The sequence below is a fragment of the Phocoena sinus genome, chromosome 12 (genome assembly GCF_008692025.1).
Source record: "Phocoena sinus isolate mPhoSin1 chromosome 12, mPhoSin1.pri, whole genome shotgun sequence".
Lineage (NCBI taxonomy): Eukaryota > Metazoa > Chordata > Mammalia > Artiodactyla > Phocoenidae > Phocoena > Phocoena sinus.
Window position 1 is genome coordinate 19,236,275 of NC_045774.1, and position 14,445 is coordinate 19,250,719.

The 14,445-nt window shown below is 39.1% G+C and overlaps 1 protein-coding gene across 2 annotated transcripts in view; it reads left to right on the forward strand.

The window, feature by feature from the left end:
• The first annotated feature begins 930 nt into the window (after positions 1-930).
• Positions 931-14,445, forward strand: part of SHPRH (SNF2 histone linker PHD RING helicase) — an 85,817-nt gene continuing 72,302 nt past the window's right edge. For both annotated transcript variants that reach the window (XR_004352543.1, XM_032651325.1), the window contains exons 1-3: positions 931-1,129; positions 10,716-11,379; positions 13,882-14,011. Coding sequence is in view for 1 of the 2 variants with exons in the window: in XM_032651325.1 (XP_032507216.1) it covers positions 10,744-11,379; positions 13,882-14,011 (766 nt within the window). In the remaining variant the exon portion in view is untranslated. The remainder of the gene's footprint in view (positions 1,130-10,715; positions 11,380-13,881; positions 14,012-14,445) is intronic.

Consider the following 14,445-nt stretch of genomic DNA (forward strand, 5'->3'; position numbering starts at 1 on the left):
AGTTCTCCAATGAAGAGGGACTCTGCTTGCCTACTGCTCCAGCACTAGCACTTCTTTTTCAACTTGCCTTATGAAGACTTGGATAAGGTCACTGATTTCCACTGAATTCTACGTGGTTTCATTTATGCAAATGGCTTCTCTTAGGCTATTTTAGAGGTCTAAAGAATATGGGCCACTCTGGACTCTCTCCGCAGCTAACGGATGCTCCCACAGGCAAGAACTTACTTTTGTCCTTCTGTGATCACACAGGCCAAGACACCACTCCATAGTATAATGCTGAGCCCTTATTAGGTACTCAATCACTGAGTGCCCCATGTTCCTGAGGGTTATTTTTCAGGCTCTTGCCCTGAAGCCTCTCAGTTATGCCAGTTATCTAGGCATAAGCCTACGTCCAAGAAAAGCGGCTACCGCTCAGTGAAGAGAAGGAACAGGACTAAGATACTGGAAGGCCAGCTTCAGCACAATACGTGTAGTTTTTTCCTCATCTTAAAATATTTACTCACATCTCCCTGGAAAGTCTTTTAAAATCACTTTTCTGAGGGAGATAAGCTTCATCCGTAACTAATTAGTGGCTGCTTTCTGGAAACAATTTAAAAGGTGCATTTGCAGAATTCTCTTCTTTTTATTACAGCCACAACTCTTACATCTAGCACTCTCTTCAAACTGGTCTCACTCCCTTCCACTGGGAGCCTCGCCCCTTCAGCCGGGAGCCCCGCTCACTTCTAAATCCGCTTAGAGCCCCGCCTCCTCCTTAGAGGTTCCAGCCAATCCTGTATTCTCCAAGGTCTCGGTGTCGAGATATCGCGAGACTTCGACCGTGTCTTTCGAGAGTCTCTAACCATGTGGACTTGCGCAGAAGACACTCATGAAGCCACTGCCGGACAAAGGGGGCGGGGCGCTCCTACGTGCGCGTTCACCTTGACCCCTCGCTCCAGCGCGCGCCCGGCACCTAGGAGCTGTGGTTTCTGGGCCCCCCAAGGAACCGCAACACACGCCAGCCTAAATCGCGCGTGCCTACCTCAAGTGGATGTTCGCTGGGTGGCGAATGCGTGCCCGGGACCTGCGGGGGCATTAGAGGGCCCTGAGCCTTGGTGCAGAGAGGCTCTAGGGGCTTGGAGAACGAGTCTAGGTAGGCGCTTGGGTGATGGAGGGTCAGGGGTCAGAGGTCGGGGACGGAAGGCGTCTCTGCACAGAGACGGAGGTCCCAGGGAGGGAGGACTCTGTTGTTCTGGAGTCCGGGAAACTAAAAGGCTAAGAGGGAGACGCAGCGCGAGTCCCCCCGACCCTTCCCCATGCCAGACGTGTGGGCCCGTGCACCGCCGCGGCTCCCCCGGGACGAGGTGGGGTCATGGGAAAGGAGGGTGTGCTTCTCCCCGGGGGCTGGGGCCTGGGGCCTGGGGCCTGCAGTGTCTTGTTCGAGCGCCCCGAGGGCTGTGATCGCGCTCCTCCGCCTCGCGGCAGCTTGTTTGCCCGGCCTGCTGGGAGCGGTCGGCGCTGACAGCCCTCCTCAGACTCCTCAAACCGCTTTTGAGTGTTTTGGAAGAAAACTGAGTTGGGTATCACTGTTCGCCGCAGATATGCCCCTGGAGACCTGGAACTGGGCAGCTGCCTAGCTTCTTGGTGGGCGGGGTTGTAATGTAGTACAGGGGAGGCCGAGGCCAAGTTAGTCTGAAAGTTCTCAGTTGCCTCTGGAGTCATATTAATTACGTTCGCATTCTAAACCACCAGTGCACAGTGTACACTTTGACTCCTTGGTAGTTGCTAGTTTCCAGAACCAAGATGTGTTTTCTGATGATTGACGGTCACTGTCAGATAAACAGTATTATTAAATAATGACCATTAAGCTTGTGTCTTTTTTCTAAGTGACTTGACATTAGCCATGAGGTAAAAATCCTAGATGTTTGGTGTTTTCCTACTTGTGTTTAAATTAACTTGTGGCTTTAACGGAACAAAAAAATAATAATTTTAAAGTCATTAAAGCCATTTTTTTACTATTCGGTTGGGTGATAGCAAGAATGATGAAACTCCCGTGAACTGAAATAATCCATAATATCTGTACTGTCACCGAAAAGACTAGTTGACTTATGATCAGTAATCATGCTGGAAGCAGTGTGGTAGTGAACAGCTGTGGGATAAGTGTATCTGTACTGCTAAAGCTGGCACTTCCTGGAGTTTACAAGGTCCACTTGGCCAATAAGCTGGCAGTTGAGAATAAAATAGTTTAGTTTTGAAGGATGCTATATATATGTATATATATACTCTCCTTGTCCAGCCTGAAGAACTGTACTTACAGGATTATTAAAACAAATCTTTTATTAAGAGTTCAGGCTAGAAAGATTTGGGGGAAACAATCTGCTGGTGAAAAGTCTTAGGAGGGCATTTTCTAAGTATCTGTGACTAACCTATGTTCTAGAGTTCAGTAGATGAAAATACTCTCAGCCTACTGGGATTATCACTACAGAAGAAGATTGTGGTAATGCTAGGTCACTGAGAACTTTTCAGTTATCAGTAGTGATTGGGCTTCACTTGCATAAGGCTTACCTTGGACAGCAATATCTCAAATGTATATACTCTTTGTTCCCCTAATAGCCTAAACCCAGGCCTACCATGGATTCATGGTAATTCAGGATTGGTATGTGTCTTTTAATGAAGAGCTAATAATTTGGAGAGGAAAGAACCAGAATAAGTTTAATTGATATCCATTTGTTGTATTGTCTTAGTAACTTAACATTTTATGTTTACTCTTCTAGCAATCTGTCTTTGTTTTCTGTTAAAGATACAGGTCAGTCAGTTTTCTCTGTCTCATTCTGGGCCAGAAGTAGTAAGGAGTAGTTTCACACTACCTATAGTCTTTTAGAATATGGTTAAGAGAGATTTTTCCAGAAAGAAATATGAGTAAAGTACTGTACTAGGTCCTTAAAAAGAGAGAGGATATTGAGAAAATTAGAGATCTTTGGTTCACGCTACTTTGTATGTCATTTCCATCCTGACACTGACCTGGCATTGGGAGTACAATGCTGAATAGGATACTGTTCCTGCCCAGCTTTCAAGTAGTTCAAAGTCAAACAGTTAAGAGCACTGTAGCAGTTGGGATCAAGGAGGAGAGGCCCTTAACTCAGCATACCTGGTCATGGAAGGTTTTGTGGGGAGATTAGGACAGTGATAGGCAGAAAAGCATCAAAGGGCATTTCAAGCAAAAGGCTTTTTACATCTAAGTGAGGGACAATAAAAATGTGGTCCATATAGAAAACTGCATATAATCATGTTATACCCAAACACTGATATTTAAGGGGGAGGAAGAGGAAGCGGAATCATCAAAGATGAGATTCATCTGGTATGAGGAAAACAAGGAGAAGGATTTAGAATTGGAATATGATTAGAGTTACATGGAATTTTACCAGTACTTGACTTATTAGCTACCAGCTAACATTATGGTTATAAGTAGCTTTGATCAAACATTATCTTCTTTGGTTAAAGAGTTATCCCTAGATAGAGATCTGCTAGAAAAAGAGTCAACCAAAACAGGATGGTGGGGTGGAGGGAAGGCAGATCATGAATGTTTGCTCAGTAGAGAACTGAACAAAACGAGAGCCTTGCTAGAAATCCTGGTCTTTATTTTTCTTCAACTTATCATTGTAATTGACAAATGCTTCTGTAATATTAGAAGACTCAGATTGGAAGCAAACATCTGAAAGAATGTGCAGATTATAGTGGTATATATCACTTAAAAGATACTGGATGAGCCTAACCAGAGAAAAGAACAGAGAGATGAAGGAATGTGTTCTGATTCAATAATATCTCTATTACAAGACTGTTGTAAGAGAAAGGGCACATATTAACCTCTCTTCGCAATTGATTGGCTCAAAATGGTCATGGATTACTAGAGATGCAGCACCAGTTGTTTAGACATTTCCCATCTATACTATACTTTGGAAAGAAAAGTGGATTTTAGTAGGCAGCTGGCTAACAATAACGAGGTTTCTCAAACTTGGCTGCGTGCTGGAATCACCTAGGGAGCCTAAAAAATAATGGAGGTAGTGCATGGGCCCTGCCCCAGAGATTATAATTTAATTGGCTGGTGTAGTACCAGGCGTCAGGATTTTTAAAATTTCCTCCAGGTGATTCTAATGTAAGTCAAATTTGAAACACACTGATCTATAGTCTCCCATCCTGCCACTTTAAAGTTTGGTTATTGTAAAATTATAGTGTTCTCGGGGTGATGATAATAGCAACTACCACTTACTGAATATGTGCTAAATTTCTGTTGCTGTGCTCTTGTACATACCCAAAGAGGCTAGATAATTTGTATGTGCCAAGGCTAGAATTAGAATCTATTGAAAGGACTTCAAAGCCTACATTCTCTCCTATAAACCAGATTGCTTTGCAGATGTGAGACACTTTAGCCAGTTGCTTTGGGGGCTTTTAGAGTTAATGATTCCATAATTACCCTGTTACTAATATTACTGTGATTGGTGTGATAGGTTGTGTAACTGGCCCAGTTCCCTCCCCATCCCCTAACTCATATCCACGCTCTTTGCCATGAGCGGTTCCACCCATAAAGAAGTGTAATATATCTCCCCACCTCTTGACTTTGAGTCCATCCATGTGACTTGCTTTGGCCCATGGAACCTTAGTGGTTTTACCCTGACCAAATGCAGGAAAATACCTGTTTGGTTGGATTTGTACTCTTACACCTCAGTCACTGCCATAAGAACATTCCTGAGGTTTTTTTCTGGTCCCAGGAGAAGGATGAGGACTACGTTAAGCAGAGCCAAGCTGCTTCTCCTGAAACCTAGCCCAGATCAGCCAACCCTCAGCTAACCTACAGATCTGTGAGAATAAATGATTGCTGTCTCAAGGCAGAGCTTTGGGTGATGCGTTATACAGCATATTTATGACAGTAGCTAACTGATAAACTGGTGTAGCCTAAGTTCAGCAGAGTGACCCAATTCCAGTATTCCAACCTGGGCTCTGAGGAGAACTGGACACAGATAAGCACTTAGGTTATTAAGGGCTTCCTGTATTATTCTGACCTCTTATCCAAGATAGTAGAGGCGATAAGATGCTTGAAGAGTAGTTAACTATAGTCAGAGATAGATCACCACCTGCATATTCATAAGCCAAGCACTGGTTGAGGGAGTGGAATTCTCATGATTGACTTAGACCAGCAATGTTTGATAGACATTTTGCAATTATGAGAGTGTTCTATATATTTATACTGTCCAGTACAGTAGCCACTAGTCACATATGGCTTTTGAGCTCTTGAAGTGTGGTTAGTGAGAATGAAGAGCTGAGTTCAAATCTTTTTTTAATTTAAATAGCCACAGGAAGCTAGTGGCATCCTTATTGGACTGCACAAACAACTTCCTTGAGACTACGGAGGAAACCACTCTTCTTTTAAGTCACAAGGCCAGTGTGTTCCTAAGTAAGAGAAAGGTTCTGTCAACAAGGAAATGAGGTAGATCTTAGGTAGATAAGTAATATTATATGTTTCTTTTATGGTTATTGTTCTATTCAGATCTTCTATTTATTGGACCAGTTTTATTCATTACATTTTGTTAGTAAATTACACATTTTATCTAGATTGTTCAAGTTTATTAGAATAAAGCTATGCTTAATATTCTCTTACAGTTTTTAAATCACTTCTGCACCTTTTTATCTTTGCTTTTTAAATTAGTTTTTTTTTAATTTATTTATTTATTTTTGGCTACGTCAGGTCTTCCTTGCAGCGTGTGGGCTTTCTCTAGTTGCGGCGAGCGGGGCCTACTCTTCATTGCGGTGCGCGGGCTTCTCATTACGGTGGCTACTCTTGCTGCGGAGCACGGGCTCTAGGCGCGCGAGCTCTAAGCGCGTAGTAGAGCCACAACTTCAGTAGTTGTGGCTCGCGGGCTCTAGAGTGCAGGCTCAGTAGTTGTGGCTCACGGGCTTAGTTGCTCTGAGGCATGTGGGATCTTCCCCGGCCAGGAATCGAACTCATGTCCCCTGCATTGGCAGGCAGATTCTAAACCACTGCACCCCCAGGGAAGTCCTGCTTTTTAAATTAGTTTTATTAAGGTAAATTACATGCAATAAAATTCAACAATTTTACATGTACAATTTGATGAATTTTGACAAATGTATACCATCATGTGATCACCAATAGAACATTTCTGTTACCCCAAAGGTTTCCCTTCTGCTTCTTTGCTGCCAGTCACCTCTTACCACTTCCTGGCCCCTGATAACCACTAATCTGCTTTCTATCACTAGATTTTTACTTTTTCTAGAATTTCATATAAATGGAATCATACACTATGTAGTCTTTCACTTCTGGCTTCCTTCACTTAGTATAATGTGTTAAAAATTCATCCATGTTGTTATATGTATCAGTAGTTTATCATGAGTAAGTATTGCATTTGTTTATCCATTCATCAGGTGATGGACATTTGGGTTGTTTCCAGTTGTAGGCTTTTATTAATAAAACTGCTATTAACAAATTCAAGTTTAAGTCTTTTATGATTCTGTGTTTTTATTTCTCTTAGGTAAACGCCTATGAGTGGGATTAATAGGCTGTGTAGAAAATATATATTCAGTTTTGTAAGAAATTGACAGACTTTTCCTGTTGGAATGCTGGAGAGTTCAGTTCTAGTTCTTCTACATCCTCAGTCTTTTAAATTTTAATCATTCTACTGGATATGTAGTTTCTCATTGTGGTTTATGGGTTGAATTTGAAATGCCTTAATAACTGATGATGGTGAAGATATTTTCATGTGCTTACAGTATTTGCAATGTATAGATCCTCTTTGGTGAAACGACTGTTCAAAATTTATGTCCATTTTTTAATAAGGTTGTTTTTCTTACTATTGATTTGCAAGTTGTTTATATATTCCACATAGAAATCTTTCATCACGTATTTGTTTTACTAATATTGTTTCCCATCCGCAGCTTTCCCTGTCATTTTCATAACAATATCTTTTGAAGAGCCAAAGTATTTAATTTCATTAAAGCCTAATTTATCATTTTCTTATAGTCTCTGCATCTTGTGTCCTATTTAAATTTTTTTTTTTTTTTTGGCCTAATCCACTGTCACTTAGATTTTCTCTTCAGTTTTCTTCCGGAAGCCTTACAGTTTTAGCTTTTATATATCAGTTTATGATCCATTTCAAGTTAGTTTTTATGTGTGTGGGGAGGTAAAAATCGAGGTTCTTTTTTTTTTGCATAGAGATATCTATTAAAAGGGATATTCTTTCCCCATTAATTGCCTTTGAATTTCTTTCAAAAATCAATTGACCATGCTATCTGGGTCTATTACAGGACACTTTATTTTGTTCCATTGGTCTATATGTCTATCTTTATAGATAGTCTATTACCACACTGTTTTGATTACTGTCAGTGTAAGTCCTGGAGTCATTGTTAAATCTTTAAACTTTACTCTTCTTTTTCAAAATTATTTTGACTCTTCTAGTTCTTGGGAATCAGCTTGTCAGTTTCTAAAAAAAAAAAAAAAAAAAAAAGGCCTGTTGGGATTTCGAATGGGATTACTTTGACTCTGTAGATCAATATTGAGGAATTGACATTTTGGCATCTTGAGTCTTTCAGTCCATAAACATAGTACATAGTATATATATATATCTATGATTATACTACTAGGCTATTTCTCTCTTTTTATGTAGACTTGACAATTTTCAGAATGAAAAATTCTTAAAGTTATCTTTTAAAGAACTGTAAAAACAAGAGAAAAGACATATTTATGCACATATTTTTCATTCACAATGCTTTTTATCCCATTGTGTAGGTCCAAATTTCCATCTAATATCATTTTCCTTTGTGAGGACTTCCTTTTTTTTTTTTTTTTTTGTGAGGACTTCCTTTAACATTTCTTGTAAATGTGGGTCTGCAAGTGAATTCTCTTGGCTTTTGTCATTTTTTTCACCTTTATTTCTTTAAAGATACAGTCAGCCCTCCATGTCTGCAGATTCTGCATCCACAGGTTTAGCCAACTGCGGATCGAAAATATCCAGTAATATAATTTGCTTTCCTAAAATTGCCAGTCAGTTTTTTTAATAGCCACCTTTTTGTGTTATGACTTCCTGATTCTGTTTCATGAAAACAATATGTTATCTCCCTGAGGATATAAGATTTGACTGTTTTATAAAGTTCTTATTCAGATTGCTCCATCTGTTTGGGTGAAAGTTTCTTTGTTCATTTATACTCCTGTTGGAGATCCCTTTATGTTTGTTGATTGTGAACTCATCTTTGAGGTTCAGATTCCTTGCTTTACCTTTCATTGTCTCTGCTTGTACAGTTTGCTTAAGGGGAGGCTCAGAAGCAGATGTAAGACTTGTTTTCTGTTGTATTCAGTGAGGATGGGAGATTGGTGAGACCTCCATATAGGCAGAGTCCATTGTCATCTGCCTTTTTTTCTTTAGTCAGTGGCAAAGGACATCTTTCCAGTTTAGGCACCGCTCTCACCAGAAAATAGATACCCCCATCACAGCTACCTTGGCTTTGGGAGAAATAGGGCAGGTAAGGGCCTGTGGGTTTCCACTTTATTGTTCCACTATTATCTGTGCTGTAGCCCTGGACTCACTTTGGGTTCCACTACCAGGTCCCCCACCACTGAGCATGGCAGCCCGCTTGATGATGCTCCCATATTTTGTGCTAATACATTCACGCTGTCACTCAGCTTTCCAGTCTGATTCCCTCTGTATCATTCTTTAGGAATACCTCAAAGTTTCTGGTCAGCTGAGATTTCCCCTTGTTTTATATTACCTTAAACAGGGCTAGATTTGGAGCAGAGTAATTAAGGATGGCGAGTTAGTGGAGGTAGAGGGATGTAGACTGCTCTGTGTGCTCAGTTTGTCGTCAAGAAACCAAAACACAGCTTATCGTCTGTATTGAATTAAAGACCATGGTTTGATGTATACTTCTTTTATATCCTCTCCTCAAATACAGCACGGTGTTGAATACTTACTGGGGACTCGGCAAATACCTGACTGGATTTTATTTAAAAATGGAATTACTGAGAATATTTCTCTTTTTTTGTTTTTCTATATATGTTATATATATATTTTTAACATCTTTGTTGGAGTATAATTGCTTTACAATCGTGTGTTAGTTTATGCTTTATAACAAAGTGAATCGGCTGTACATATACACATATCCCCATATGTCCTCCCTCTTGCATCTCCCTCCCTCCCATCCTCCCTATCCCACCCCTCTAGGTGGTCACAAAGCACTGAGCTAATCTCCCTGTGCTATGCGGCTGCTTCCCACTAGCTATCTGTTTTACATTTGGTAGTGTATATGTGTCCATGAAACTCTCACTTCTTCCCAGCTTATCCTTCCCCCTCCCCGTTTCCTCAAGTTCATTCTCTACGTCTGCGTCTTTATTCCTGTCCTGCACCTAGGTTCTTCAGAACCATTTTTTTTTTTTATTCCATATATATGTGTTAGCATACAGTATTTGTTTTTCTCTTTCTGACTTAACTTCACTCTGTATGACAGACTCTAGGTCCATCCACCTCACTACAAATAACTCAGTTTCTTTTTATGGCTGAGTAATATTCCATTGTGTATATGTGCCACATCTTCTTCATCCATGCATCTGTTGATGGACACTTAGATTGCTTCCATGTCCTGGCTATTGTAAATAGAACTGCAGTGAACATTGTGGTACATGACTCTTTTTGAATTATGGTTTGCTCAGGGTATATGCCCAGTAGTGGGATTGCTAGGTTGTATGGTACTTCTATTTTTAGTTTTTTAAGGAACCTCCATACTGTTCTCCATAGTGGCTGTATCAATTTACATTCCCACTAACAGTGCAAGAGGGTTCCCTTTTCTGAGAATATTTCTTAAACTGCACTTGAAGACAAATTTTGTTTATACATCCTTTTTCTTTTTTTTCCCCCAGCTACATGGTTGGAATAAATTGGAATAGGCACCAACCATCATTATGACTTTGTGATTTAACTTCTCTGATTTGTTTTATGCTGTGTATAGGAATTGGCTATTATTTTGGGAAACGTAGTTTCGGGCCTACCTTATATAGGCTGCTTTTAGCCCAGTTTCCTCTTTTGAGTTGACAAAGCTTTCTTTTCTTTTTTTCCCTATATTTAAAAATTTTCTTCTATTATTGTCTCTGCCTTATTTCCCCTGTTTGCCATCACCACCTTATTTCTTGCCCAGATATCCTTCTTATTCTTTTTATATGCTGATTCACAAAAAGAAATACATTTCTATGTTTTCATCTTCCTCTTTTGAAAAAGAAGATATATTTTTAGGGATTTTTAAGTTATGTAAGAGTCAAGTGAAGTTTTGTTAACTCTTTGGGATTATAAAACAAAATTGAAATTCTGTGGTGATGATATGAATCTAAATGTTACTAAAAGTTTTCAAATAAGCATTTCCAGGATATCTGAGAGATTTACCTTACTATCATGCTGCTCATTAAATGTATTTTTAGAATTTATTTTAGTTTAAACAACAAATAATCTATATTAAATTTATCTGTAAAAGACCAATAAGACCATTAGAATTTATATGATACATGAGATTATAGTCAGTGTGTTCCAAAGCTGTATTTGACTTATTAAAAAAATTATCCATTAGTTTGTGTGTCTCTGAAGATTTCATGTTATGTGTGGGATTATTTTTCTCTGCTGAATTTCTCATCTGGGAGTATTTTAATACTAAAATCCTCTCTTGGAATGCCTACTGTTACGTTTGTCTTCTAGACTTCATATTTACCAAGATAACTTGAAAATGAGCAGCCGACGGAAACGTGCTCCTCCAGTGAGGGTAGATGAGGAAAAGCAACAGCAGCTTCGTTGGAATATGCATGAGGACAGAAGGAATGAACCTCTCACCTCAACTGATGACGAGCAGTCCTGCCCAGGTTTGGACTCCTCTTCTGCTCACTGCATCATCCTAGATGATAGTCTAAAGGAAGAAGTGGCTCACAAAGATAAGAAGAGGTGTTCAGAAGTGGTGAGCGTCTCAAAATCAGTTGAAGAAGAGACTGGTGGCATTTTTTCCCCTTTGTCTCTAAAGCTGAATATTGTGATTTCTCCCTGTCACTTTGATAATTCTTGGAAAGCATTTCTAGGGGAATTAACTCTTCAGCTTCTTCCTGAACAGAGTTTAATTGAAAATTTTTCTGAAAGGAGTTTTACACTGACGAGTTCAGAGTCGAGCTGTCAGTTTGTGCTCTATGTTCATTCAGAATGCGAAGATATAGAGAAAAAAGAAAGAGGACTCAACGAGCCAATCAGTATTTGTGACAAAGGTATTCAAGTGGAATCATCCTTTAGTGGTGAAATGTTAGAAGATTTGGGGTGGCTGCAAAAGAAGAAAAGAATAAAACTTTACCAAAAACCAGAAGGAAATCACATTATCAAGGTATGCAATTTCTGTAGTGTCTTTTAAGGTTCTTCTGCATCAGACAGCCCATTTTGAAATTAACTTAGAAGGAAGGTCTGGAAAGCCAGCAATAAGCCTCTCATTATTAAGTGTCAGAGTACATTTTATTTGGGACATTCAATAACTATAAAAAATGTATATTATAGCTAATCATTTTCAGGCTGTTCTTTTTTCAGGATCTTCCTGATTCGCCCTTTCCAGTTCTACTCTCAGTGACTTGTTTTGGTCCTCATTATCTCTTTCTCTTCCTGTAGCAATCCTTTAATTACTGCCTTTTCAACTCCTTCATTACCTTTGTCTCTGGGCTGGTATGCTATGGATGCAAATGGAATTCTAGTCTATTTACTGCCTCTAGAATTAATGATAATCTGGCATATAAGTCTCTCCTTTGATAGGCCTTTGTCTCCTTCTCCAGCCTCAACTCTTAATCACTCTGCTTTTTAGTTTGTCCCAGAAAGTGCAAATTAATTTGTTTCCTGCAGATACCCTGCTGCCTTTTTGCATCTCTGCTTTTGCTCTCACACTTCCCTCTGCCTGGGTTGTGCCTTCCTCATCCCTCCAAACTCCTGGTCATCGCTTAATGTTCAGCTCAGAGTTTACTTCACCTAAGGAGATGCTTTCTTAAACTCCATGGATGGTGTTACATGCTCTTCCCCCATAATATCTAACACATATGCTCATTTTTGCCTTGGTCACTTGTAGTATACTTACATTTTATATCTTTCCCCCTCACTAGACTATGAAGTTTTTTATCTTCACAGCCCAGTAAAATACCATGTACTAAACAGATTTTCAGTAAGTGAGTGAATAAATTTACCATTCATTTCAGGCTCTGCTATTCACTAGCCAAGTAACTTTTTGTGAATCATTTAAAGGCCCTAATTTCAGCTTCTTTTTGTACGAAATGTAAATAGTACTCATTCTTTTTACCTCATACAGTTGTGTTGAGAATCAGGTGAGGTAATGTAAGTAAATGTACTTTGTCAACTATGAAGCAGGTTTATATGCCTTCATGCTAGAACTTGAAAAGAAATTCTAAAATGTTAAATTCACCTCTGTTCAGTTGAAAGCTGTGTTATACATTTCTCACATTAAAAATCAATTATATTGATAGCCCCATTTATAGTTTCAGAATTGACAGAAGGAAAGGAGAAAATTTAGAAGCATTGGATTGTAATTAATTCTTCCCTGAACAGTCTAACTGTACAACCAAGCATTCCCTCTCTTTGCTGTTAGTGAGTGCCAAAAATTGTGGCTCAGGGATAACAAGTATGTAAGAATTCATGGATTGTATGCCTGTGTTCTGTCTACTTCTCCCACCCACACACCAAATCTTGATCTGTTCTGTCTTCCCTAATCCCAATTTTTATAAACTTTTAAACACTTATTGCTGCTATAGCAAGCCATCTCTAGGTACAAAGCAGAATATAAGTAGTGAAAAATAATCTTTGCCACTTATTCCTGTATAATGCTGGTTGATTCTTGTTCTTCAGTGAAAAACTATGAGAATCTCAGTGATTAGGGAATCAAGCTCAGGATAATACAGGAAAATGAAGGAAACTATTTATTGATTATCTACCATTAGGAAGTTTTAAAATTGTACTAAGTGGGCTATCTCATATAGGTTTCTCTCTATTGGGGTCAGAATAAATCAATTATTTTGTTTGTTTATTTAGCTCTTAAATATCAATGCCAGTATTAAAATTCAAGTATTTTGACTACAAAACTTCATACTACATTGTTTCACTAGACTCAAGCTACATAACCTTAATCAAGGTCTGTTTTCCTATACATTTTAGTGTTTGATATAGTAATAGGGATTCCCAAACCTAACCGTGCTTAAGAATCCTGTCGGGCTTCCCTGGTGGCGCAGTGGTTGGGAGTCCGCCTGCCGATGCAGGGGACACGGGTTCGTGCCCCGGTCTGGGAAGATCCCACATGCCGCGGAGCGGCTGGGCCCGTGAGCCATGGCCGCTGAGCCTGCGCGTCCGGAGCCTGTCCTCCGCAACGGGAGAGGCCACAACAGTGAGAGGCCCGCGTAACGCATAAAAAAAAAAAAAAAAAAAAAAAAAAAAAAAAAAAAAGAATCCTGTCATGTGCATCAGAATCTTCTGGGGGAATCTGCATTTTTAACCAGCTTCATTGATATTCTGATGATCATCCAGTTGGGAAATCATTGACTTGGTTGGTAGAATTGGTGTTCTCATCACAGTCTCCCAGGTTCAGTTTCAGTTAAGGAAATATTTTTTTTCTAGCTACTTAAATGGTGCATCACACATGCTAGGTACTGCATTTGTAGAATGAATTTGTTATTGAAAGTGAAAACATCTAAGGGAGATTTGGTAGTTATATATTTAGTGCTTGTGGGGTAAATACTGTGAATACCTTTAAAAATGATGATGTTAAAAAATGTTTTTCTTATAGCCTCAAAAATGGTATAGTACAATCAAAACTATTTTTATGTTGATTAATTCTATGTAGGTTGGAATTTATCTTTTGGAAGGTGGCCTAGCAAAACTAGATTTTCTGAGTGATGCAAACTCAAGAATGAAAAAGTTCAATCAACTCATGAAGAGAGTGATGGAAAAGTTATACAATTTTATTATTCCAGGTAATATTTAAAGTAAACTTTAAAATTGCTACTACTGAAGAGCTGTGGGTTTTCCCCCAAATCCTATACATAACAGCCAGAAAAACAGCTACTAAAACCATAGTAAAAATTAAACCTTCATAAAATTGCTATATGACAAAATTATACTTATCCAAAATACCCCTACTTCTATAATTTTTGTCTTTATTTGCTTAATAATGTGCTTAGCTTGTAGTAGTTACTCAAGAAATGTTTACGGAGTCAATAGGCAGAATTTAAAGGGCTCTGAGCTGATTGGAATTTTTGCATTATTCCTGTGCTTTTTTATTTTGTCATGGCCAGAGATTCTTGGCTGGCCTTTATTCCACCTCTCCTTTGCAGTCTGACAAATAATCTCAAGAGCCTGCTTCCCATAAAGACCAGTTAACTTTGCTACTGTTTCTTGGCAAGACGTT